Source organism: Vitis riparia, chromosome 14 (assembly GCF_004353265.1).
Source record: "Vitis riparia cultivar Riparia Gloire de Montpellier isolate 1030 chromosome 14, EGFV_Vit.rip_1.0, whole genome shotgun sequence".
Lineage (NCBI taxonomy): Eukaryota > Viridiplantae > Streptophyta > Magnoliopsida > Vitales > Vitaceae > Vitis > Vitis riparia.
In genome coordinates this window covers 11,286,376-11,314,360 of record NC_048444.1, presented here as the reverse complement: position 1 = coordinate 11,314,360, position 27,985 = coordinate 11,286,376, and the positions used below count along the sequence as shown (strand labels likewise).

Sequence of the window (27,985 nt, the reverse complement as noted above, 5' to 3'; positions counted from 1 at the left end):
TAGAATCCATGCCATTTCAAATATTCAAAATACCTTTAAGTTAGATTACTACAAACTTAAGTGTCATGGAAGAGGTCCCTTTTATAGATGTAGAGAATTTCCATATATCAAATAAGGTGTATCTTAATAGAAAAGATGTTTGGAAAAGACACCATTTCATTATTGCAAGCTTTTTAGTTAAGCCCAATCATGTGGGCTCGATTACACCCAAGTCCACACCCATCTCAATGTAACTTTATTTTTGTTTTATTTTAGGTTTTTATTTTTTATTTTTTTTCTTTCAATTTTTCTTACATTTTCCTTTATACTATGTTTGGTTCTTAGAAAATACTAAAAAAAGAAAAAAATATTAAAGAAAATAATTTTCTTTATATTTGACTGTTGTATAAAAAATATTTAAGAAAATCAAATATAATTTAAACTAATTAAAAACTTATGCATTTTCAAATTGTTTTATCTTTATATCGATAAGTTGAAATAAATGAAAAAAGTTTCAAATATTATATAAAAAATAATTTATTGACTTTAAATCTATTTTTTTCTTTGTTTTCTTTTATTTACATTTTCCCACAAATTTTTTGGACCAAACATGGCGTTAAATTTTCAGTAACCCACAAAATTTTCGAACCAAACATGCCGTTAAGTTTTCGATAACCAGACATACCAATATATATATACACGAAAAAGCTCAAAGAATGAAAAGATGTGACCAACCGAACAATGAACTTCAAATGTGATAGTACGGACAGTGGGCGACGCTTTGGCGCCATCCAACCTCCCCACTCCGACCCTCTGTAAGCACCCACCACCGCTTCAACTGCCAGAAACCCCAATGGCGGCTCCCCAATCTTCCTCCTCCGAAACCATGACGTTAGATTCCACTCACCTTTTTCTCAACTCCCACAAATTACTCTCTCAACACCAATCTCCCCAACCCCCTCCACCTCCACCTCCCTCCCTCTCTTTTCTCTCCAATCACTCCCCTCTCCCCCCAATCCCCACCAATTTTCCTCAGTCCAAGCTCATTCCCAAATCCCGGTTCGTTGTCGATGGGTTTCGGTGCTCCGGCGACTACTCCGTCACCTACTTCCTCTCTCACTTCCACTCCGATCACTATTCCGGGCTCAGCCCTAAGTGGTCCAATGGTATTATATTCTGTTCAAATACAACTGCACGCCTTCTCGTTGAAGTGCTTGGAGTCTCTTCTTTGTTTGTTTATCCTTTGGCGGTGTCCCAACCCGTTTTGATTGATGGATGTGAAGTGGCGCTTCTCGATGCAAATCACTGCCCCGGAGCGGTGCAATTTTTGTTCAAGGTTCCTGGTGTAGATGGTAGGTTTGAAAGGTATGTTCATACTGGTGATTTTAGGTTTTGTGAATCGATGAAATTGGAGCCTTGTTTGGGTGAATTTGTTGGTTCTGAAGCGGTTTTTTTGGATACGACCTATTGTAATCCAAAGTTTGTATTTCCGTCTCAAGATGAATCTGTTGATTATATAGTTGAGGCGATAGAGAGAATTGGCCTTGAGAACAAGGGTTTGATGAAGTCTGTTTTGTTTCTTGTAGCTACTTATGTTATTGGAAAAGAGAGGATATTGCTTGAAATATCAAGAAGGCGTAACTGTAAAATACATGTAGATGGTAGAAAAATGTCGGTGTTGCGAGTTTTAGGGTATGAGGATGGTGGGGTATTTACAGAGGATGAATCTAAGAGTGATGTTCATGTCGTTGGATGGAATGTGTTGGGTGAGACTTGGCCTTATTTTAGACCCAATTTTGTGAAGATGAAGGAGATTATGATTGAAAGAGGGTACTCAAAAGTTGTGGGCTTTGTTCCTACGGGGTGGACGTATGAAGTAAAGCGCAACAAGTTTGCCATGAGGACTAAGGATTCATTTGAGATCCATCTTGTACCATACAGTGAACATTCAAACTATGATGAGCTCAGAGAATATGTTAAATTTTTGAGACCAAAGCGTGTTATTCCTACAGTAGGATTGGACATTGAGAAACTTGACAGTAAACATGCTAATGCCATGAGAAAGCATTTTGCTGGTTTGGTTGATGAAATGGCCATCAAGCATGAATTCTTGAAGGGTTTTCAACGCGGGTGCCTGGAAGCAGATGAAAATGTTGAAAATAATACGAGAACTGTCCTGAACAAGGAGCTGGATGCAGAGAAACATGTGACTTTTTCCAAAAGGAAAACCAAAGAAAGTACAGAATCAGGATTTCTTGCAGTATCTTCATCTTCTATGCAAGAACCTGGTTCACAAGATTCAACTTTGCTGAATGATAAGGGATCAGAGGAAGTCATACAAGAACTTCGTGATTGCTTGCCCATCTGGGTCACTCAAAACCAGATGTTAGATCTCCTTAGCTGCTCAGATGGAAATGTCATTGAAGCAGTTTCTAATTTCTATGAGCGTGAAACTGAATTTCGTGAGCAGGTCATTGGGCATACAAATTCTGTATGTACATCTCAGACAAGCTCACTCAATGATTCTGTGTCACTATCTAAACTGGGTTCTGTGGGAAGCAGCCCTCAGAAAATGGAGGATATTCATGGTAGCCAAAGCTACAGTTTACTCAACATTAGGAGTTCCATGAAGAGCAGCAGTCTCTCTTCTGGGAAAAGGAAGAAAAACCTTGACAAAAAGTCAATTAAGAAAGGAAAAGTTGGCTCAAAACCAGAATCTGGTGGCTCGAAACAATCTACAATAACAAGGTTCTTCAGTAAGATAGTGAGTAATGATTCTCAAAGTGGGGATGGTATGTCTGAACAACTTTCTGATGATGAAAATTCATTTCCAAGTGAGGTTATCACATCTTATGAAGAACAGGTTGAGCAGTTCATTAAGATAGTAAATGTTGATGAATCATCAAGATACTATGTTTCCTCCATCCTGAAGAAGACAAAAGGAGATATTAATATGGCTCTGGACATATACTATAGTAAACCTGAGGGTAACCTTGGTGAGAATGAAGAGAGGTTGGTGGTCAGTAGCAAATCGATTCAACCTGAATGCTGTATCCAAAGTTGCAGTTCTGAGCTAGAGAAAAAAGTATCAGAGAAGGAATCAGGAAATATAGTTGAAGCTAAGGGGCTATCAAGAGAGACTATAGCTGCAACTCTTGTATCATTACCGCCGGAAAAATATTCTCCAATAGAGCACGGTCGGTGTACTTAGTTTGGAAAAAGTTAATTAAGTAGCATATCTTCCAAGAATGCATATCTCAATTTTGAATTTTATCCAAATCTAAATGTTAAATCATGCTGAGATACATGTGCAGCATGCTGGAAGCTTGGGCAGCCTGCCCCATATTTACATCTTGCTCGGACTTTTGATCTGGTTGAGGGTGAGAAGGGCAAGATAAAAGCAGCTTCTATGCTGTGCAATATGTTTAGAAGGTTTGTTGATGTTGATTGCACTTTTTTGTTTCATCCTTTAAAAGAAAAATATTTCCTTGCTATGAAAACTTGTTTTTAGAAGAGGATGCACTGTATTATACCTGGACTTATTGGGGCATGCTGTTTGCTTGCAATGTTTCTCATGGCACAGTTTGTTGGCCTTGTCTCCTGAGGATGTGATACCTGCTGTATATCTCTGCACAAATAAGATTGCTGCTGACCATGAAAATATGGTTTGTGTACTTCCATTCTTAAATTGCATGTCCCTTTTCTATTCTCAAGGGAGTGTCACTCTTCTCATGTTAAACAGTTTTTTATTCTAAACCACCCAATGAGTAAGTATCAATTAGCAGCAGCTAAATAAATTATTCTTGAAAGACTAGTTATTTTGGCTTGTCTTTTAAATTAATCACTAAACTCCTTTTTTTGCTTCACATATATGCAGAATCCCAGTTAGTTGTTTTTATCTTGTATCTTCCATTATGAGGTTGTTCTTACTTTGCTTCTCTAGACTAATAATTACCTCAAGGGGCGAGTTCTATTATTCCTTGGCTCCTCTCTGCATTTTCAACTCATAAGCACACTCTTCAGGTTTTAACTAATGCAGGACTCTTTTTTGTGGAATGGAAATTTCTATCACTTATATCTCTATAGTCTGTGAGTGTCAACCAATTCAAGTTTATTAATCTTATTTACTTATTTATTTATTTTTAAATTATTCAATTTATAATTGATGTACTAATAGAAAATTTGAAAAAAGCACAATACCAAGAAAGAAGACTTGTTTTCTTATTAGTTTATGGTTTCATGATATTTTTGGTGTTCCAGCTTTACAGGAGACATGTGCACACACACATATATATACAAAAATCCTAGAAACCAAATTAGGGACTTTCCTAACTCAATTACAACAAAATCCCTTTGATTACAGGATTGCCTAATTCTCTATTTAGAATCACATCTTTCCTAATTTCAATCTTCCACACCTTCTTAACATCCAACTTACATATGATTCCACTTTCAAAGCTCTTTAGCCTTGAATCAATTACTCCACTTGTTATGAGGATTGCATCTAGGATTTGTGTACTCTTTACAAAAGCATGTTGAGTTGCTAAAACTCACTTTCCAAGCACTTCCTTTACTTTGTCAGTCAAGACTTTTGCTAGAAGCTTGTAAGTCCTTCAACCAAACTTATTGGTTTGAAGTCTTTTAAGTGTTTGAAACCCCTTTTTTTGGGACTAACACAATAAAAATAGAATTAAGGTTTCTTTTGAAAGATTCTCACTGAAAGAACTCTGCAAAGAATCCTACCACCTCACTTTTGACAAACTTTCAATTGAACTACCAAAAATCTATGGAGAATCCATCTGGTCTAAAGGCTTTATCCCCACACAAACTAGAAAGGAATGAAAAAACCTCTTTCTCAGGTAACAGAGACTCAAGGGACTTAGGGTCTTCACCATCAAATGACATTTAATTCCTTTCATTCCAATGTGCCATCATTTGTCCCCCTTAAAGGATGCAAGGCTTTAGCCTTTTTTTGGCCCATATCGCCTTTAAGGGACACAAGGCCTAGTCCCACCTTGCTCCTCTTAGCCCCATGGGCCTTCATTTCTTCCAATATGCCTTTTTTGCCCCTCATCCTTTAGAGATCCTTCCTTCCTTTTTTAGGCCTAAAGTATTAATGCTAGGCTTTCCAAGGGGAAGTCCAAACTTCTTGATTGGGCAACTTCCACCTAACTAGCCCACCTAAACACTTTCAACCTCACTTCTTGAGTTAGACCCCAACCCATTCTCTTGGCCATCCTATTTGCTAGTTTTATCACACCCTTTGTGCCCAAGCACCATCAGATCACCTACCTCTGAAGCATGGGTCCTCTCTAGCTGTTTAATGCCAGAATTCTCAGAACAACTCATATTCTTGTTAGCCAACAAAACACCCTACAATTAAAGGAAGTAGATGAAGTTAAGAATATGGGAAAAATGTTGGAATTGCCTAGTCTTCTCTAGGAATCCTTCAAGGGTCTTAGGAGTGCATCACAAGCAATAAAATAAAAGGAATTTGACTTCCGTTCCAAGGAAATTAGTCAGGAAACAGCTTTTTCTCAACTCAAACATCTTCCCTTCTAGACTCTAAAATACATATATAAGATATTAAAATATTTTCTTGACATGGATTTAAAGGTTTCCTACTTATTCCAAAAATTACTATAAGAATAGGAAATGTTCCAAAAATTCTAGAATATTTAACTTACTAGCCAATTAATTATACTTATAAGAGAAAATTAACTTGCTATCAAAGTAAAAAGGAAAATGCTTCATTTCACACCTTTTTACCACTTTACTAGATTGTGAATGGTGATTAGCTAAATTTTTTTTCATATTATTTTCTTCTTTTCACTTTTTCCTTTTTCTGGTCACCATGTGCTGTCAGAACAATGGTAAAAAGGTGGTAAAAGAGCATTACTCAGGGGAAAAAAAAAATGAAATATGTGGTTAGGATGCCTATAAAAAAAAGTTTATATCATATATTCAGTTAGGATTGTGAGTCCATGTGGATCCTGTGATGCTCACAATTGAGAGATTTTTCTTTTTTTGATAGTCCACAATCAAGAAACCTTTCAAACCTAGTAAATAAAAATTATGAGCTAGGTTGTAGAGAAGGCCATTAAAATGTTGAAACTCTAGTATGGCCTGTTATGTAGGCCAATTGTAAGACCCAATAAATGGTCTGGGAGGTTTTACTTTTAAAGGATACTAAACTTCCAGTTTAATTCAATAGGATTATCAACTTGGAAGCAAGCATGACAATCTTTTTCAATGATACACTTGTTTCTTTTGAGCTATAAAAGTTTCTTGATCAAGTTACCTCAAAATGCAGAAAGTATAGTAATATGATATTCTTAATTTTGCTATCCTTTACAACATTTCTTCATTTTTAGAAGAGCAATCAATCCTATATATCTTCTTTTTTGGAAGCTGTAATTTCCTTGACATAGCTTTTTTCAAGTCTATAGGATAAAGTGGCAATAGGATTAGAATCTAGTTCATCTCGGCTAGGTGCCAATGCCTCTTGATAATATATTTGATAAGTTTGAAAACTGCTCTTGGCTTCAAGTCTCTCTTATGCCTGTTAATAGATCAGTCAGTGATGTACTGGGTTAAGTCCTGAATTGCATCCCTGTGGGTCTATTCGTCTGGAGTTCATTAATTACCATCTCTATCTTTCTTTTAAGAATTCTTATGACCTTGGGCCTAGCTCAATTCCTTTTGAATGAAGTAAGGTTTAAAACCTTTGAATTGTCAAGTAAATATGGACAAGGTAAGGGAAAAAGGGAAATGCATCAAGCATCACATGACAAAGATAAAGAGCAAGAAGAATCATTTTTGACTGTGAGATGTTGGGTACAGAGAAAAACACCTTGCAAAATCATCACTTGTAGCTGAGCATGTCTCCTAGAGGATCATGTCATCGACTGATGCTTTCCTACATGTCTCAAGTTCAACTAGTACAAGTTAATATAAAACAAAAGTAGAAGTAAGATATCTAATAGAATGGGAAGTATTAGAAAAGGAGTGGAACATGACATCTAATTGCTCTTGCTTTATAGAGGCATCATTTTGCTAATCCAACATCCATAGAAACCAACATTTAGTTGGGTGGTAGTAGTTATATTTATTATGAGTAGGTACGTGGATAAGAAAGATGCAATTCAAGGCCTTAAGGTTGATTTTCTGTGCTCCAAAGAAGGAAGTTGAAATACAGTAGTACACAAGGTAGAGATAATCCTGTGGAAATAGGTAAAGGATGATGGTGAATGCAATGATACTAGACTGACCTGGTGGTGAACTCTATCAGTTAATAGATGCAGAGACAATAAATTTTTTTGGGGTAAATGATATGAATCTTATTATTGAATATGTCTGTTCTTCTATTCGGCAATCCCTATTTTGACATGGTGGTTTGATTTGAGGTTTTACTCTTTTGTTAGAGCTTTGAGGTAGGCCATTGTTTATGTACTCAACCCCATTCGTAGATGGAGAAATTTGTCTTTTGCATTGAATTGGATCATGCCATTTTCTGGAAGAGTTAAAATTTTTACTGATGGAGAAACTTGTGATTGAGGTGCTGAAGTAGTTTTTTACTCCATTTTCTTTTTACCTGCATATCCTTACTGATGACTGCAATCTGAAAACAAGCTTATTTCATTTAAAATTTTCTGCCCTGATGGTGACTATGGACTAAGGCTGTGTCTTTCGTGTAATTTTCTTGGACTATAGACAAGAATGTGTAAATGTGTTATATTAATGGTACAGGAACTAAATATTGGTGGAAGTATAGTCACATCTGCAATGGAAGAGGCATGTGGGACAAGCAGGTCTAAAATAAGGGCCATGTACAATAGCTTAGGTGATCTTGGTAGGAAGAGATGATTGCTGTCATAAATTTTGAATTGTTATGCTAAACTGTTCTCTTTTGATAAGTTTTTATAATCTAATTAACATTCTATCCTGATGAAAGGTGATGTTGCTCAAGTATGCCGACAAACACAGTCATTCCTTGCCCCTCCTTCACCGCTACTAATTAAAGATGTGTTTTCCATGCTCCGAAATATAAGGTATGAACTGTTAAATCTGGCTTTTGGTTCATGATATATCTATGGACTCAAGAAACATGTTGATGCCATGACTAGCAGTAATAAAGAATATATCATATAGGATGCAAGGCATTTAAACTGTGAGCAGATGACTGTCTGACATCTGTGAAAAGTGGTGCTTAGGTTTAAGAAGCAGGAAAATTGGGCAGGATTTGCAATTCCTTCTCACATTATACAAAATCTAGTACTGTTTGAAGAATTGTAAACAGAAGAAGCTTGTGCCCATCTAATTTTTTGGTTCTCTCTATTTCTTTCTCAAGGTCATAAACTTGTACTCTTTGGGATAATTTCTGAGCCCCACTTGTTCTTAATTAAGGATAACATTTGATTCATTCGGTGGGTGATAAGTAAAGGGTTAAGTCCTCTGTGATTTCATCTTTTTCATTATGATGGGGAATCTTTTCAAATTTGAATCATTGAATACCTCACACCTTTGAGATCTCATCCTCTTAGCCATGATACAGAATCTTTACTTGGCTCTTATTATAACCTTTGGACCATTATATACTTGGCCTTCATTGAATTTTATTATGTTTAAGGATTTTTTGATAAAATTGTTAATATAGGAGTTTTTGGTTATAAAGAAAAATATGTTCTGATTTTCTTCATTATCAACTTGAACTATCTTAAGAAAATTTTCTTTGGATAAAACCTAAGATTGTAATGCAATTACTAGAATCATTCTCAATTTTTCTTACAATAGAAATCATCAGTGTACAAACAGGCAGTGGAAGTATTGTTCGAAAGAAAAGCCTTATTTTGAATCTCATGCGGTCCTGTAGAGAGAAGGAAATAAAGTTTCTTGTTAGAACTTTGGTAAGATATTTCCGAATTGTTTGGTTCTTGATATAGTTTTGTACAGATGCTTTTACTTTCGTCCAAAAGATAGTCTTTTCTACTCTCATAGAATATAATCACTAAACAAAAAGTTATTTTATGTTGGATTTGCTAAAAGTGGAATTGACTTGCTGGATAAATCAGAACATAGTGTCACTTGGTCTGTGCAATAGTAATCAGGATCCTCAGAATGTAGTTAAACTGTATATTTAATATTTTATATTATTGTTTCCCTTTTGCATCCTTTCAAAAACTATGTTCCTCATTTTGCTAACAAGATGATACCAAGAAAGAGTGAAGAAGTTATTGGAAACTTCCATTTCTGAGATTGTCAATGGACCCCACTATAGTTAATGAGTTTGTTTGAGTCAAATGTGTCTGTTTGGAAAGTTCTAATTCCCCTTCTTTTAATGTTCATGTTGACCTGCCAAACAAAATAAGGATCTTCTTATGGTATGGACTTTGGTGAGGTCCCAAAACCTAAATACAAATTTGTTCTTTGTGCTTTGTGCACAAATTTCTTATGATTTTTTACTTGGTTGTATTCAAATTGGTGCCTCATAGGATCTTCTTGGGCCAAAATAAAACTTAATGCCATGCTTCTATGCATTTGTTGGTTTATGTCCCTAACTTGTGCGCCACCTTTGCAAGCCTTAATGATGTTCATGTTGGTGTATTTCAAATGGTCCCTACTGGTGGATCTCTCGATGCATATGTTGTAAGCAGATATGGATTGAATCTGTATTTTTTTTTTTTTGTATAGTATCTGAAGAATACAATCTAATATTTATAACCTATACAAGACATATTCAAACAGGAAACTATACAATTGTCACCTTAATCTAGAATATGAATTAAATTTGAATAGCAAATCATAATCCCAAATTTAGCTCCCTAAAATAATGAATTTAGTTCCCTTAACAATGAAATTAACTAAATCAAGTCTACTAAAATAGTGCAATTCTCAACACTCCCCCTTAAGTTGGCTCATAGATGTCAATCATGCCTAGCTTGCTAGTTAAGTAGTCAAATGTAGGTTTCAACAGCCCCTTAGTAAGTATATCAGCAAGTTATTCATTCATTGGAATAAATGACATACAAATAAGTCCATTTTCCAATTTTTCTTTGATGAAGTGTCGATCAACCTTCACATGTTTGGTTTGATCATGCTGCATTGGATTGTTAGCTATATTTATGACATCTTTATTGTCACAATAAAGCTTCATTAGAGTTTTAATTCACCCTCAATTCTTCTAGCAACCTCTTTAACCATTGAAGCTCACACATTCCTTGAGTAACAACCATATGTTCTTCTTTAGCATTGCTTCTCGCCACAACCGGTTGCTTCTTGCTTCTCCACGTGACTAGATTTCCACCTACCATGGTAGAGAAACCTAAGGTTGACCTTCTTCATTAATAGCTCAAACCTAGTCAACATTAGTGCATGCCTCAACTTTTACATGTTCACCCTTTTTAAAGAGTAGACCACCTTTCCTAGGTGTTCTTTTTAAATACTTGAGTATTTTACAACTTCCATTTGTTCTTCATGGGGTGAGTGTATAGCAAGTCACTGCAAATGCTATATTAGGCCTTGTGTGATGGATAGGTAAATTTACCTACTACTAGTTGCCTATCCAAAAAAAAAAAAAAGAAGTTTACCTACTAGTCGTTGATAACATTCCTTATCTAGTGGGCCTTCCTTTAGGAGCTACTTCCCTGGCAAGGTGAGCTTAAGGTTCGAAAAGATTTAAAGAGATTTTCTTTGGGAAGGGAGGAGATTCCTAAAGTAGGCCGCATTTGGTGAATTTGTCTATTGTCTGCATGGAGAAAAAGGATGGGGGCTTAAGTATTAGAAATCTTTCTATGCTGAATAAGGCTCTTCTTGGAAAATGGTGTTGGAGATTTGCTTTTGAGAATGAGTTTTTTTGGAAATAGGTGATTGTAGGGAAATATGGAGAGGAAGATGGAGGATAGTGTTATAGTGCTTCAAGGGAAGGTTATGAAGTGGGGCTTTGGAAGGCGATTAGGAATGGGTGGATGGAGTTTAGTCAAAGTGTGGTTTTTAAGGTGGGGGATGGTAGAAGAGTGCGGTTTTGGAAGGATAGGTGGTGTGGAGAGGATTCCTTGGAAGACGCTTTTCCAAGCGTGCATTCTCTTGTCTAGTCTAGAGATGCTTGGGTAGCTTAGTTGTGGGATCAAATTGGGGAAGTGGGTTACTGGAACACTGTATTCACAAGACTTGACAATGACTAGGAGTTGGAAGAGGTGGAAGCTCTTTTCAAAAAGTTACACAGACATGTGCTTAGAAGGGACAATGAGGATGTCATGTCCTGGTGGGTTTCAAAGAAAGGCCTCTTTATTGTGAAGTCCTTTTACTCCTCCCTAGTTCCTTGCAACGGTAGAGAGTTCCTTTCAAGCATAGTTTGGAACCCTTGGGTACCGAAGAGGGTCAACTTTTTTGCTTGGAAAAACTATTTGGGGAAGAATTCTAACTATGGATCAACTAAAAAGGAGGGGTTGACTTTTATCAAGCAGGTGCTTTTAGTGTAAAGTAGAAAAGGAATCGGCAAATCATTTGCTTCTTCACTGTCCCAAGGTAGCCATGATTTGGCAACTTATTTTTGCACTTTTTGGTGTTTAGTCGATTATGCCCAATTCTATCAAGGAAACCATTTTTAGTTGGCATGACTCCTTTGTTAGTGTGAAAAGAGAGAAAAGGGAGAATCCCTAATTTTTGTTATATTAAAAACTGTTAATAATACACATTGGACTTGAGTATATATATACATATTAGTGGGACCCACAATACAATAAGGAAAGAAAAGGAAAAGTAAATAACTGAAATAACTTTACACTATCTAACACTCCCCCTCAAGGTGGAACATATATATTATATGCACCAAACTTGTTACAAATGTATTTAATTCTAGGACATCTGAGAGATTTAGTAAAAATATTTACTAGTTGATCATTTGAATTGACAAAACTAGTCGCCACACATCCTGATGCGATCTTCTCTTTAATGAAGTGACAGTCAACTTCAATGTGTTTGATCCTTTCATGGAAGACTGTTTTGGATGCAATATGCAAAGCGGCTTGGTTGTCACAGATGAGCTTCATCTGTTCATCCTTTCCAAATCTCAACTTCCGAAGAAGATGTTTCAGACATATGAGTTCACATGTTGCCAGAGTCATACCTTGATACTTGGCTTCAGCACTAGATCTGGCCACTACATCTTGTTTCTTACTCTTCCAGGTATTAGGTTTACCTCCAATAAAAACACAATACCCGGAAGTGGAACATCTATCTATGGGTGAGCCAACCCAATCTGCATCTGTGTAACCAACAACCTGGGTATGACCTCTATTCTCGTACAACACACTTTGGCATGGTGTGCTTTTGATATATCGAAGAATGCGGATTACAGCATCCCAATGGTTATCACATGGTGACTGTAGGAATTGACTAACAACACTTACAGGAAAAAAAATGTCTGGACGAGTAATGGTGAGGTAGTTCAGTTTACCTACAAGTCGCCGATATCTCCTAGGATCTCCTAAAGGCTCCCCCTATCCTGGTATAAGTTTGACATTTGGATCCATAGGAGTGTCTACCGGTTTACAGTCTAACATACCGGTTTCTTCTAAGATGTCTAAAGCATACTTCCTTTGGGAAAGAGCCACACCAGAACTGGATTGAGCTATCTCAATCCCTAAGAAATACTCGAGTTTCCCCAAGTCTTTAGTCTAAAAGTGGGTGAAAAGGTGTTGCTTTAGTTTCTGAATACCATTCTGATCATTGCCTGTAATGACAATGTCGTCCACATAAACTACTAGATAAATACACTACCCCGAAGAGTTATGATGATAGAAAACGGAATGGTCTGCTGTACTGCGGAACATGCCAAACTCCTGAACAACAAAACTAAAACGGCTAAACCATACTCGATGAGATTGTTTCAAGCCATATAAAGAACGGCGTAACCTGCACACTAAACCAGACTCCCCCTGAGCAACAAAACCAGGTGGTTGCTCCATATAAACTTCCTCAGCAAGATCCCCATGAAGGAAAGCATTTTTAATATCTAACTGATAAAGAGGCCAAGAACGCATAGCAGCCATAGAGAGCAATAGACAAACAGAAGCTATCTTGGCAACAAGAGAGAACGTGTCACCATAATCAGAACCATAAACCTGAGTATAGCCTTTAGCAACTAAGCGGGCCTTAAGAGACTCAGAGGTGGAGAAGAATGGTAAGTCCTCAAAGAAGGTGACATCAGCGGAGAGAAATTAGCGATGAGTCTCAGAGGAATAACAACGATAACCCTTTTGAAGTCTGGAGTATCCCAAGAAGATGCATTTTGTGGCTTTGGCAAAAAGTTTGTCCTGTCCAGGAGTGAGAATATGAACAAAGCAAGTACAACAAAAAACACGAGGAGGAAGGAAATAAAGTGGTTGGTTAGGGAAAAGAAGGGAATGAGGAATCTGATCGTGTAATATAGATGAGGGCATACGATTAATCAAATAACATGCTGTAAGAACAACGTCCCCCCAAAAATGAAAAGGAACATTACTATGGAAAAGGAGAGTACGAGCTGTCTCAACAAGATGTCGATTCTTACGTTCAACTACCCTATTTTGTTGAGGAGTATGAGTACAAGAAGACTGGTGAAAGATCCCATGTTGGGACATAAATGAAGTAAATGGTGCAGAAAAATATTCTCTGACATTGTCACTGCGTAACACACGAATAGAAATATTGAACTGGGTTTGAATTTCAGCATAAAATTTCTGGAAAATAGAGAATAACTCAGCTCGATTTTTCATTAAAAATAACCAAGTACAGCGAGAATAGTCATCAATGAAAGTGACAAAATACTAAAATCCTAAAGTAGACGCGGTCCGACAAGAACCCCAAACATCAGTGTGGACAAGTTCAAAAGGAGACTTTGCCCGATTATTCAAACGCTTTGGGAACGAGACACGAGTATGTTTCCCAAGCTGACAGGACTCACACGCAAGCGACGACAAAGATGAAAAACGAGGGACCATTTTCTGGAACTTGGATAGACTAGGGTGGCCCAAACAACAGTGGATGAGGAGGGGAGCATTAGTGGAAATGCAAACTGCAGGAGTTGAAGGCGAGGTGAGGTGATAGAGGCCTTGAGACTCACGTCCTATGCCAATTGTCTTCCCCGTACTTTGGTCCTGCAAGGTCACAAATTTATCAGAAAAAGTAATAGAGCAGTTAAGAGTACAAGTGATTTTGCTAATGGAGATAAGATTAAAGGAACACTCAGGAGTATAAAGGACAGAAGTGAGAGGTAGAGAAGGGAGAGGATGTGCCAAACCAATGCCTTTAGCCACAGTTTGAGAACCATTAGCTAAGGTAATAATAGGTAAGGTAGAGGTAGTAGTAATAGAAGAGAAAAGATCTTTATTACTAGATATGTGATCAGAAGCGCCAAAACCTAGAATCCAAGGTCCAAGAGAAGATGTGTGGGTAAGACAAGCAGAAGCATTACCAGTTTGGATAACAGAAGCTGACTTGGTGGCCTGATAGCGGAAATAGTCATCATACTCACTGTCAGTGAGGGAAATACCCTGAGATGTGGAGAAGCTTGGAGGCTGAGGATCAGATGACTGGGCCACGTGGGCAGTGCGGGGAGGCCGCCCATGTAAATTGATAACACCGATCACAAGTGTGGCCAAGCTTATTGTAATAGGTGCAATGAGGACGTTGGCCTCTACCTCGGTTACCACTGTGTCCTCCTCGAGAGTTAGTTTGAGAAACTAACACAGAAGAATCTGAAGTGTTATCAGATGGCAAAGTCTGAGTGGAGGAGATACGGAGGAGGCGAGCAAACACATCATCCAAGGATGGAATGGAGGATTTGCCAAGAATTTGATTATGGACGGTCTCAAGATCTAGACAGAGGCCAATAAGCGTAAGAACCATGAAGAACTTGTCAATCTGTGTTCGTTGATCCCCAACATCAGTAGTAAGATGCATCATGGTCAAGAATTCCTCCTTAAGAGAGGCAATCTGGTCAATATAAGTAGATAAATCCATGTCTTGTTGTCTAACATTGACAATAGAAGAAGCCACCTTACAAAGACGTTGGATATCATTCGTGTGTAGCCCTTTCGCCTGATTCCAAAATTTAAAGCATGTTTTGTAGGCCCGAAGATGAAGCAGAATCTTAGGATCAACTGATTGCCATAACACACTACATAACTGTGCATCTATCTTCCTCCATTGTACTCTGTCAACCTCAGGGATATCCGCCTCCTGTGTAACAAGGTGATCCTCATAACCCTGACCTATAAACCTAAGCTCCATAGAGGCAGACCAGGACAAATAATTTTCACCGCCAACCAATTTCTCCGAAGTAATCATAGGAGATCCAGATATGATAGAGGAAAAAATGGAACTTTTAGTAGCCATATCTACTTATCTGGAGAACGAAATATGTTTGGATCGAAGAAAGCCCTAATACGGCTTCAGATCGCGACTGAAAGAAGAAAAACCGAGGATCCGCGGCTGTGAGAGACCAAATAGTAAAGAAAAACAAATGTGGCACTACTGGAAGGGTAGAAGAACACTTCCTAAGACATGTGCAGGGCTCGGGGTGGAGAGGAAGTCACCAGAGGTCGTCGGAAAGGCTGTTTAGAGGGCTGGCGGAGACAAAAAACCCCAAAAAATGCACTTGCAGGGCTCGGATGGCACAAACACAGATGGAGGGTGGCTAGACGACGTCAGGCGAGGCTGGAGGTGGAAGCGCGTGGCCGGAAAGTGCTCCACGAGCCCTCACGGGCCAGCGCGTGAGGTTCAGGCCGCCGGAGAAGAAACGCGCGTGGCCGGCGCGTGGTTGAGAATCTCCCTCTGGTGCTTTGACAAAACTTGAAGATCTCCTTCTTGCGCACCTGATGGTATGGTCGGTGTCAGAAAAGGATTTCGCCGGAAAAAGTCGCCGGCGATGAGGGTTTTCTGACGGCAATACGGTTGACCGGAAAGCTTTAGGAGATGGGAAAGGTGACTGGAATGAAACACGGTCACTGAAAGGTTTCTCATAATTGATTCACGAATAAACCGGAAATAATTAGGTTTTTTTTTCTCCCTAGGCTCTGATACCATGTGAAAAGGACGAAAAGGGAGAATCCTTAATTTTTGTTATTAAAAACTATTAATAATACACATTGGACTTGGGTATATATATACATGCTAGTGGGATCCACAATACAATAAGAAAAAAAAAAGGAAAAGTAAATAACTGAAATAACTGTACATTATCTAACAACCTCCTCACTGCTTAGTTTCTTTGAGTCCCAAATAATCAAAACCCCTCCCAAAGCCCCACAAGCTAGAATAAAAGCCCAGTCCTTATTCCTAGTTGTCTAAATGCTACCAACAAACCTCTTGTCACACACCTCCCTTTTTGTTTCCTGAAACATTACAACATTCGGGTTCTTATGTAGCAAGAAATCTTTAACCACCCTTCGTTTTTTCTTAGAACTCAATCCCCGTATATTCCAATTGTAGATCTTATGACAAAACCACCTCTACCCCTAATCCTCCAAGCCAGTTCCTGTAGATCTCAAAGACTTGTGGAAGGTTTGTTCTTCTGCCTAGAATACACCTTGATGTCCATAGAACTTAAGACCAAATGAACTCTAGCCATTTTGTTGGGAGAAAGACCCTCTATTTGAAACCCACCCGAAGAGGAAAACCCAGCTTCAACCGGGCATTCTATAAAGAGGTTAGGGCCCTCACTAGGCATGCTGGGCAGAGTCTTAAGGGTGTTAATACCCTCAGACACTTGATCTATAGGGGACTGAGACAGATGTACTGAGTAGGGAAGAGCCAAATAAAAAAAAAAAAAAAAAAAACAAGGGTGGATGTGCCAAGATAGAGGAAAGGGGAAGATCCCACTTTGTTTTTCTTTACCATCAAATCGCAAGTCCCCATTGAGGACCACCCTTTTTCTTTGGTTACTAGACTAGAAGGAAAAACCAAGATTGAATAGCCACAATGAGCAAAACCCCTAAATCCCCAGTCTCCTCTGTTTGCAATGTTACAAGTTAAGCAAAATTTCGCTTTCCCCTCTAGCTAAATAGTTGCCTTAAGTGAAGACCTTTGTTGGACAGGGCATTCATTATTACCTACATCGCCACCTGTCGACGAAGGCCTTCCCTAGAACATCTTCTTTGGAGCCCTAATTGACGTTTAGAAGTGACAGGACTTGCGCTGAACCTTTGCGCCTTCTGTGATCCCACTTTGAAAGCAACATCCCATGGCTGAACATCTTGTGCTGAAGTTAGAACTTCCTGTGATAGAGGCCCGCTTTGTCTTCGAAGCTCTTGTTGGCAACTAGAAATTGGAGGACTAAGTCTTGTCCGTAGCTTCTTCAAACCAATTTTTGGCGTGGAACCCCCTAGTTGAGAAGAAAAGGCCTTTGAGACTATCATCCTCTTTGCGATTGAAACAGGCAGAGAGGAGTCTTCTTTGCATAAAGAGCCCTTCCTAGCTTTGGGCTGAACTCCATCCATCTCTTGGCCTAAAATTGTAAACAGGCTTTCTTTTAATTTATTTCCCTTATCCCGACCCACTTTTGCTTCCACCAAGGGCCTAGGTTCTTGAGAAAAATGGGCCCTTCCCTTCTGCACAATATTTGAAGCTTGGTACCATTCCTCAATGCTTGAATTGGCCTTACCCCCTCTAACCATATCTTCACTAAACAACCTTAGCCCAAATATCCCATTGCTCTCTTTATTTGAATTCAAATTAAAGAGAGGGGAGGGTGAGACAGTTATTCCCCACTGATGCACTCTTCTTGCCATGTGTCCTCTCAAAAGCATTTTCACCCTTTTGACTTTCTACTCCACCTTGAATTTTGCCAAAATCCCCATTAAAAGACCAACCCTTAGCCATTGGATTAGCCTTCTCAACCATCCTTTTGCCATCTATCCGTGAGTGAGACTCAAACCTCCCTCGAGTCGACTCACACATTCCTCTAACCCACCTTTCGTCTTCAGTTTCAGCCATTGCAACTAAGATTGTAAAAACCCATTCCCCATCTTTCACTTCAATCAAAGCAGGAAGAACTGTACATTCCTTCATTGATATTCTCACCCTTGCCTTAGAAAGATCAAACAATTTTACAGTTCGCCAATTGATCTTTACCACCGTTCCCCATTGCTCCACAATTTTCTTCAGATGTTCCTTAGACTATAAATGAAAGGGCAAACCCTGCAATTCAATCCATCCTCCTCTAAACTTCCACAAAACTTCTGTGTTTTCCCTAGGAGACCACCATCTCAATTGGACTGTGTACCTTCCCTTAACCAGGAAAAACCTTAACTCCTGAAGAAATGAGGCTTTCTCAACTATGTCTACAAAAAATAAACATTTTTCCAATAGAGAAAGGGACGATAGTCACCACGCCTTTCTGCCTCAAGAATCTTGCCAGAGCACGAACAACCTTGGCTCAATCAACAAAAGATATGGGACACTCGCAAACCATTGCTCTCATTCATCTCCCAACTAGAACAAAACATCCTCTCCTTGGTCCTTACTCTTTGGTTACACTCAGAAAGGACCGGTACATAAGACCCACATTTTTGTATTTTATACTTTCATCCCTGCACTGCCTTTCCGTTTCAGTTATATTCAAGGAGAGGACCACCAACATTGAAGAAATAGCATTTTTTAGTCACTCCCAACCCTTGCCTTTCTTGCCTTTGGGGATTACCAAAAAAGTTGACTTTCTTTTGAAGGCAAACCCCGAAAGCCTGATAAACCTACCATAGTTGTTGAAGCATACCTCCATTAAGTGAGCTTTGGACTTTCCTTTGTATTTTATGTTGAAACCCATGTAACTCTTCAACTCAACAACCTTCGCCTAATGCTCAATCAACCAACCAACCTTTTCCTTCTCAAAGCCTAAAGAGAAAACAAAGCCTTTACCATGCTCTGAAAGTGAACACCAAGTACCTCCGGACTCACCTTCAAACTTGACCTGAAAAGTCTTCATTTCCACAGAGAACCTTTGTGTCCTCATTTCAAGGGTTTTTACCATACATTAAAAAAACTCATTGTTTTTCTGATTGTGGTTAGTATATTCACTTTTACCAATTACTTTCATTGTTTGATACATTGTGTGTATTGATTCTATGTGGTTCTCAATTCACAAAGTTTTTAAGTTGGAAAGCATTGATGGGGAACCATTCACGAGTCTTAAGAACCCTAGATAGTTATCTTACTCTCGCCTATTATCTAATCTTTAAAATTTTTTTTGCCATGATACAAAATCAATTCCAAAACACCATTAAAATTTTCAGATTACTCTAGCCTATTAGCTAATCTAAAAATTTTAATGGTGGTTTGGAATTGATTTTGTATCATGGAAAAATGATTTTTAAAGGTGGCTTTGGCTTCACTTTTTTCTTTCAAAAGGTATGCCCAACAAACCCTAGAATCATTGATAAAAGTAATAAATCATTTTGCTCCAGTCAAATTTGTAACCATCGAAAAAAATTTAATGGTTTATTTATGAATGCTTTTGTGTAGCTAGAGTAACGACTAATTGCATGATTTGCTAGATGGGTTGTATTATAATGCTTGGACTACTGGTGTTTGTACTTTGTATTACTTTTTAGTTTTCTGGTTCATTTTGGAGACTCTTTTGATTTTTTGTGAGGCGAAGGAGGAACAGTTGATGTACTTGTGCTGGTTGTTAATGTGGTTTGAGGCAATTTCAGGGTTAAGAGCAAATTTGGAGAAAAGTGAGCTGATTCCGATTGGTAGAGTTGAGAATGTGGAAGAGTTGGCTGATGAGTTCGGTTATAAGGTGGGAAAATTGGCCTCCACCTACCTAGGAATGTTGTTGGGTGCTCCTTTTAAATGTGTTGTAGCTTGGGATGGAATAGAAGAAAGATTCCGAAAGAGATTGGCTATGTGAAAATGTCAGTAAATTTCCAAAGGGGGGAGGATTACCTTAATGCAAAGTACCTTGTCTAATTTGCTGATCTATTTTATGTCTATTTCCTAGCTGCCTAGGGTGGTTAGAATGAGATTGGAGCAAATTCAAAGGGACTTCCTATGGGTTGGTGGGGCTCTTAAGCAAAAAACTGCACTTAGTAAGGTGGCCGATAGTGTGTTTAGACAAAAGAAAAGGAGGGTTGGGAGTTAAGAGTCTTGGGTCTTTCAATAGGGCTTTCCTTGGCAAGTGGGTTTGACGCTTTGCAAATGAAAGAAAGGCCCTTTGGAACCAAGTGATTAGAGGGAAATACGGGGAGGAAAGAGGAGGGTGGAGATCTTGTGAGACTAAGGAGGCCTATGGAGTTGGGTTGTGGAAAGCAATAAGTAAGATGGGACATCTAGTAACCCCTTCTTTTGGTTTTGTGGTGGGTGATGCTAAGAAGGTGAGGTTTTGGAAAGACAAGTGGTGTGGAACCATCCCTTTGTGTGAGGCTTTTCCTTCATTATATGCTTTAGCATCTTACAAAGAGGCTTGGATAAATGAAGTTTAGACAGCCAAGGGGGAAAGGGGGGGAAGTTGGAATCCTTGTTTCAATAGACCTTTCAATGATTGGGAGTTGGAAGAAGTGGAAAGGTTGTTTTGTTGTTTGGAGGGGAAGAAGGTTAGGGTGGATGAGGAGGATAGGGTGAGGTGGATGGACTCAAAGGATGGGGTTTTCTTGGTAAAATCTTTGTATAGGACTATGCAGCCGGTGTCTCTTGTTTCTTTCCCTTCGAAGATTATTTGGAACTCTTGTGTGCAGCCCAAATTAAGCTTCTTTACGTGGGAGGCTTCATGGGGAAGAGTTCTAACCTTGGATCGTTTGCAAAAGAGAGGTTGGGTTTTGGCAAATAGATGCTTTTTGTGCCATACGTGTGAGGAGTCAATTGACCACCTCCTCATTCATTGTGAAAAAACAAGGGAAGTGTGGATGTTGCTCTTTTCTTTTTTTGGAGTTTCTTGGGTTTTTCCTTTTTCGGCGAAGGAAACCCTTTTAGGATGGAGGGGCTCTTTTGTGGGTAAGAAGAGGAAGGTGGCGTGGCAAGTGGGACCGTTATGTTTGTTTTGGGTCATATGGAAGGCTAGAAATTCAATTGCTTTTGAGGATTGCGTGTTGTCCATTCAAAGGCTGAAAGCTTCTTTTGTGTATTTACTATGGTCGGAAACCAATTTGTGGATAAAAGATGGTCCTTCGACCTTAATAGATTTTATAGATTGGTCGCGTTTGCGATAAGGGATAAGGTTTTTGTTTTTTTCTTTGTTGTATGGGCCCTTATGTAAGGGGGTGAGTTCCTTTATATTGTAATTCTGTGGGTCGCTATTTTAACGCCTCTTTGCAATACAATCTTATACTTATTGATCAAAATAAAAAAACAAAGGATTCTAGTTTAATGCTTATCATTCTTTAAATTTGCTACCGTATTCTGAATTTTGGGTCATGATGATGGATCCAGATTGATTTCCTATTTTTTATTCATTTAGTTGCATGCTTTCTTTTTTGTAAGCTGGTTTTGTAAGTGCCCAATTAACTAATATGAATGCAAACCAAGGGATTTTGTTCCAGCATCTGCTGAAGCATGGTTTTTCTATCCTTCTTGCCTGCATCTAGTGTTACCAATGTTTTCAGAGCCGGACCGGTCATTGAACCGGAAAAGTTATGGGTTCACGGTTCATTGGTCAGATCGGTGGTTGAACCGTGGCCGAACTGGTGACGTTATAAATATGTAATTTATACATTATTAAAATTAAAAATAATTATAAAAAATTTAAAATATATATGCATAAATTAAAAATCAATAATATTATTTTATATCTTTGATATTATTAAATTAAATCATATCAATATTTTAAATTTTATTAAATAAAATATGTATAATATTTAAATGTGAGTATATTAAAAATGAACGAAAATTCAATTATTTAATTTAAACTTGTTGAGAGAGAGAGGAAGAAGAAAGACCTTGATTCTCATTAATGTGAATGATCTACTTACAATTGAGAAATATATATATATACAAGGCTAAGAGTCCTAACTACCATACATGTGTCCTACCATATATGTGTCCTATATTAACAAGGAAAGGTTATACACTATAAATACATCATATTCAACACTCCCCCTCAAGCTGGAGCATATACGTCATATGCACCAAGCTTGTTACAAATATATTTAATCCTAGGACCTCTGAGAGATTTAGTGAAGATGTCAGCTAGTTGATCATTTGAATTAACAAAACTTGTAGCAACACATCCTGATGCGATCTTCTCTCTAATGAAATGACAGTCAACTTCAATATGTTTGGTCCTTTCATGAAAGACTGGATTGGATGCAATATGTAATGCGGCCTGGTTATCACATATGAGTTTCATCTGTTCATCCTTTCCAAATCTCAACTCTCGAAGAAGATGTCTCAACCATATGAGTTCACATGTTGCCAAAGCCATAGCTCGATACTCGGCTTCAGCGCTAGATCTGGCCACTACATCTTGTTTCTTACTCTTCCAAGATATTAGATTACCTCCAATAAAAACACAGTACCCTGAAGTGGAACGTCTATCTGTGGGTGAGCCAGCCCAATCTGCATCTGTGTAACCAACAACCTGAGTATGACCTCTGTTCTCGTACAACACACCTTGGCCTGGTGTACTTTTGATATATCGAAGAATGCGGATTACAGCATCCCAATGGCTATCACATGGTGACTGTAGGAATTGACTAACAACACTCACAGGAAAAGAAATGTCTGGACGAGTAATGGTGAGATAGTTCAATTTACCTACAAGCCGTCGATATCTCCCGGGGTCTCCTAAAGGCTCCCCCTGTCCTGGTACAAGTTTGACATTCGGATCCATAGGTGTGTCTACCGGTTTACAGTCTAACATACCGGTTTCTTCCAAGATGTCTAAAGCATACTTCCTTTGGGAAAGGACCACAGCAGAACTGGATTGAGCTATCTCAATTCCCAAGAAATACTTGAGTTTCCCCAAGTCTTTGGTCTGAAAGTGGGTAAAAAGGTGTTGCTTTAGTTTCTGAATACCATTCTGATCACTGCCTGTAATGACGATGTCGTCCACATAAACAACCAGATAAATACACTGCCCCAAAGAGTTATGATGATAGAAAACTGAATGGTCTGCTGTACTGCGAAGCATGCCAAACTCTTGAACAACAGAACTAAAACGGCCAAACCATGCTCGAGGAGATTGTTTCAAGCCATATAGAGAACGGCGTAACCTGCACACTAAACCAGACTCCCCCTGAGCAACAAAACCAGGTGGTTGCTCCATATAAACTTCCTCAGCAAGATCCCCATGAAGGAAAGCATTTTTAATATCCAATTGATAAAGAGGCCAAGAACACATGGCAGCCATAGAGAGAAGCAGACGGACAGAAGCAATCTTGGCAACAGGAGAGAATGTGTCACCATAATCAGAACCATAAACCTGAGTATAGCCTTTAGCAACTAAGCGGGCCTTAAGGCGATCAACCTGACCATCAGGACCAACCTTAACTGCGTAGACCCAACGACAGCCAACGGTAGATTTACCCGAGGGTAAAACAACAAGGTCCCAAGTGCCATTAGAGTGCAGAGCAGCCATTTCATCCACCATTGCCTGTCGCCAGCCTGGATGGGAAAGAGCTTCATGGGTGCTCTTTGGAAGAGAAACAGAGGATATAGCAGAAACAAAAGCAGAATAGGGTGAAGATAATCGATGATAACTCAAAAAATTGTAAATAGGATGAGGATTACGAGTAGAGCGAGTACCTTTCCGAACAACAATGGGTAAGTCATTAGGAGAAGGCAGAACCGGGGTAGGTGAAGCCGAAGGGATAGGAAGTGAGTCAGCAGGAGCCTCAGCAAAAGGGAGAGGAGCAACAACACGAGGGCGACGATGATAAACCTGAAGTGGTCGAGGAGGCATAGCATCAGGTGGGGAGACAATGGGAATAGGCAAGACTTCAGAAACAGGAAGAGACTCAGAAGTGGTGGAAAAGAATGGTGAGTCCTCAAAGAAGGTGACATCAGCGGAGATAAAGTATCGATGAGTCTCAAGGGAATAACAACGATAACCCTTCTGAAGTCTGGAGTATCCCAAGAAGAGACACTTCATGGCTTTGGCGGAAAGCTTGTCCTGTCCAGGAGTGAGAATATGAACAAAGCAAGTACAACCAAAGACACGAGGAGGAAGGAAATAAAGTGGTTGGTCAGGGAAGAGAAGGGAATGAGGAATCTGATCATGTAATACAGATGAGGGCATACGATTAATCAAATAACATGCTGTAAGAACAGCGTCCCCCAAAAACGAAAAGGAACATTACTATGGAGGAGGAGAGTACGAGCTGTCTCAACAAGATGTCAATTCTTGCGTTCAGCTACCCCATTTTGTTGAGGAGTATGAGCACAAGAAGACTGATGAAGAATCCCATGATGGGACATAAACGAAGTAAATGGTGCTGAAAAATATTCCCTGGCATTGTCACTGCGTAACACACGAATAGAAATATTGAACTGGGTTTGGATTTCAGCATAAAATTTCTGGAAAATAGAGAATAACTCAGCTCGATTTTTCATTAAAAATAACCAAGTACATCGAGAATAGTCATCAATGAAAGTGACAAAATACTGAAATCCTAAAGTAGACGCAGTCCGACAAGGACCCCAAACATCAGTGTGGACAAGCTCAAAAGGAGACTTTGCCCGATTATTCAAACGCTTTGGGAACGAGACACGAGTATGTTTCCCAAGCTGACATGACTCACACGGAAGCGACGATAAAGTGGAAAAACGAGGGACCATCTTCTGGAACTTGGAGAGACTAGGGTGGCCCAGACGATTGTGAATGAGGAGAGGAGCATCAGTGGAAATGCAAACTGCAGGAGATGAATCCGAGGTGAGGTGATAGAGGCCTTGAGACTCACGTCCTATGCCAATCGTCTTCCCCGTACTCCGGTCCTGCAAGGTCACAAATTTATCAGAAAAGGTAATAGAGCAATTAAGAGTACGAGTGATTTTACTGATGGAAATAAGATTAAAAGGACATTCAGGAGTATAAAGGACAGAAGTGAGAGGTAGAGAAGGGAGAGGATGTGCCAAACCAATGCCTTTAGCCACAGTTTGAGAACCATTAGCTAAGGTAACAGTAGGTAAAGCAGAGGTAGTAGTAATAGAGGAGAAAAGATCCTTATTACCAGATAAGTGATCAGAAGCTCCAGAATCTAGAATCCAGGGTCCAAGAGAAGATGTGTGGGTAAGGCAGGCAGAGGCATTACCAGGCTGGGCAACAGAGGCAACAGAAGCCTGAGATGCGGAAGAGCTCGGAGGCTGAGGCAGCGGAGAATCAGAGGACTGGGCCACATGGGCAGTGCGAGGAGGTCTTCCATGTAACTGATAGCAACGATCGCGAGTGTGGCCAAGTTTATTGCAATAGGTGCAATGAGGACGTTGACCTCTACCTCGGGTACCACTGCGGCCTCCTCGAGAGCTAGTTTGAGAAACTAACACAGAAGAATCTGAAGTGCTATCAGATGGCAAAGTCTGAGTGGAGGAGATACGGAGGAGGCGAGCAAACACATCATCCAAGGACGAAACTGATGAACTACCAAGAATCTGATCGCGGACAGGCTCAAGATCCGGACGGAGGCCAATAAGAGTAAGAACCATGAAGAACTGGTCAAGCTGTGTTCGTTGATCCCCAACATCAGTAGTAAGATGCATCATGGTCAAGAATTCCTCCTTAAGAGAGGCAATCTGGCCAATATAAGTAGATAGATCCAAGTCCTGTTGGCTGAGATGGACAATAGCAGAAGCCACCTTATAAAGACGCTGGATATCATTCGTATATAATCCTTTGGCCTGAGTCCAAAATTTAAAACAAGTTTTGTAGGCCCGAAGATGAAGAAGAATCTTGGGATCAACCGATTGCCATAATACACTACATAACTGTGCATCTATCTTCCTCCACTGTACATGGTCAACCTCAGGGATATCTGCCTCCTGTGTAATCAAGTGATCCTCATATCCTTGACCCATAAACCAAAGTTCAACAGAGGCAGACCAGGAAAGATAATTGTCATTGCCAACCAATTTCTCCGAAGTAATCATAGGAGATCCAGATATAACAGCGGAAAAAATGGAATTTTTAGTAGTCATATCTACTTATCTGAAGAATGAAGTATGTTTGGATTGAAGAGAGCCCTAATACGGCTTCAGATTGCGGCGTGGCACCACCGAAAAAGGGAGAAGAACACTTCCCAAGGCACGTGCAGGGATTGGAGTGGAGAAAAAGTAGTCGGACCTTCGCCGGAAAGACTGTTTGGAGGGCCGACGGAGACAAAAATCCCCAAAAGAGGTACGTGCAGGGCTCGGATGGGAGAACCAGGGAGGTAGGGAGGCTGGTCGGCGTCAGGCGAAGCTGGAGGAGGAGGCGCGTCGCCGGAGAAGTCCTCACGCGCCCTCACGCGCCGGCGCGTGAGATGCAGCCGCCGGCCTGAAAGCTGCGCGTGGACGGCGCGTGGAGGCTCTTTTGGTGCCGGTGCCTTCACAAAAGGTGGAGATCTCCTCCAGGCGCTCCTTCTGGTATGGTCGGTGTCGGAAAAAGACGTCGCCGGAAAGTTCGCCGGAAAGTTCGCCGGAAAAGTTCGCCGGCGGTGAGTGGTTTCTGTCGACGATCCGAATGACCGGAAAGTATTGGGAGATGGGGAAGGTGACCGGAATGAAACACGGTTACCGGAAGGTTTCCCGGAGTTGATTACACGGGAAACAGGAAAGAATTAGGTTTTCTTCCTTGGCTCTGATACCATGTTGAGAGAGAGAGGAAGAAGAAAGACCTTGATTCTCATTAATGTGAATGATCTACTTACAATTGAGAAATATATATATATACAAGGCTAAGAGTCCTAACTACCATACATGTGTCCTACCATATATGTGTCCTATATTAACAAGGAAAGGTTATACACTATAAATACATCATATTCAACAAAACTAATTTTATAATTTTTAAAAATATTATATTATTTTTATTTAATATTATAATTTTTTTTAAAATGGAATATATTTTGTTTTGTTTGGCATATTAGATATCAAAAGGCCTATAACCGATTTGTGTCCTAGGTCGGTTACTCAACCTGGAGTCCAAGGTTCAAACTCTCTTGGGTGGATTTGTTAATTATTTTTCATTGATTAATGTTAGCAATCCCACATCGGATTCTGAGAGAATAAGGACACCTATAAAAACTATCCTCATAGAAGATGCAAGCATCACCACATCTTGTGGGCTCAAGACTCAGCCCACAAAATGGCTAAGGTGGGGGGCTGGGCTTTGTTATAAAATAATGGGTCCAAGTGATGGGCTTTTGCCAAAAATTTATGTACAGTGGAGCCTTCCATGCTTATAAAAAGAGAGGGAGACTTGAACCGTTCGGTTCGTTTAGAACGGCCCGGTTCCACCGGGTTAGCGGTCCAACCGCTGGTTTAGGCGGTTCGTGACCGGTCGATGGTTGAACCGGTTGGGACCGGCCAGTCCGGTCCGGTCCAGTTTTCAAAACAGTGGGTGTTACCTAAAGACAATTATATCCATGATGCCTTGGAAGTCTTAATTCTTTTGGTTCTCCCCACATTTTTAACATGCCAGTGGCAATATTACGGGTTCCAACTTGGTTCATGTAATCCGATAAGTTCCAACATAGTTCATGTAGCTTGATAACTGACTGACTGATGTGAATGTGGTTTATTTGCCCCTCTATATATAATTCTATTTATAAGAAGCTATTATTTTTGTGTCTGATTTCAAAGAAACAAAGTGTTCATCTCCGGTGGACTTTCTTGTCTTCATTCTAGGTCTTTTGTTCTAAATTTCCACATTTTGAATATCTATAATGAACAGTGTTTTAAAAAGCTATTTATGCTTACGCCTTGAGGTGAGCCTCCAGGAGAGGCTATGCAAATTAGCCTTCAGGCTATGGCCTCAGTAGAGGGTAATTGAGGCTTATGCTTTACCTCATTTGGATAAAACGCTTCATGAAGGCCTTTAGCCTTTTAAAACATTGATAATTAA

At 39.5% G+C, this 27,985-nt stretch overlaps 1 protein-coding gene across 11 annotated transcripts in view; it reads left to right on the top strand.

The window, feature by feature from the left end:
* Nucleotides 1–720: 720 nt before the first annotated feature.
* Nucleotides 721–27,985, top strand: part of LOC117930410 (DNA ligase 6) — a 58,278-nt gene continuing 31,013 nt past the window's right edge. For 7 of the 11 annotated variants that reach the window (XR_004653924.1, XM_034851055.1, XM_034851057.1 and 4 more), the window contains exons 1-6: nucleotides 721–3,176; nucleotides 3,294–3,411; nucleotides 3,563–3,644; nucleotides 7,729–7,831; nucleotides 7,934–8,030; nucleotides 8,783–8,885. Coding sequence is in view for 10 of the 11 variants with exons in the window: in XM_034851055.1 (XP_034706946.1) it covers nucleotides 833–3,176; nucleotides 3,294–3,411; nucleotides 3,563–3,644; nucleotides 7,729–7,831; nucleotides 7,934–8,030; nucleotides 8,783–8,885 (2,847 nt within the window). In the remaining variant the exon portion in view is untranslated. Of the gene's footprint in view, nucleotides 3,177–3,293; nucleotides 3,412–3,562; nucleotides 3,645–4,018; nucleotides 4,069–7,728; nucleotides 7,832–7,933; nucleotides 8,031–8,782; nucleotides 8,886–27,985 lie in introns of those variants that run through there. The other 4 variants (XM_034851056.1, XM_034851063.1, XM_034851064.1 and 1 more) reach the window with 4 other exon arrangements.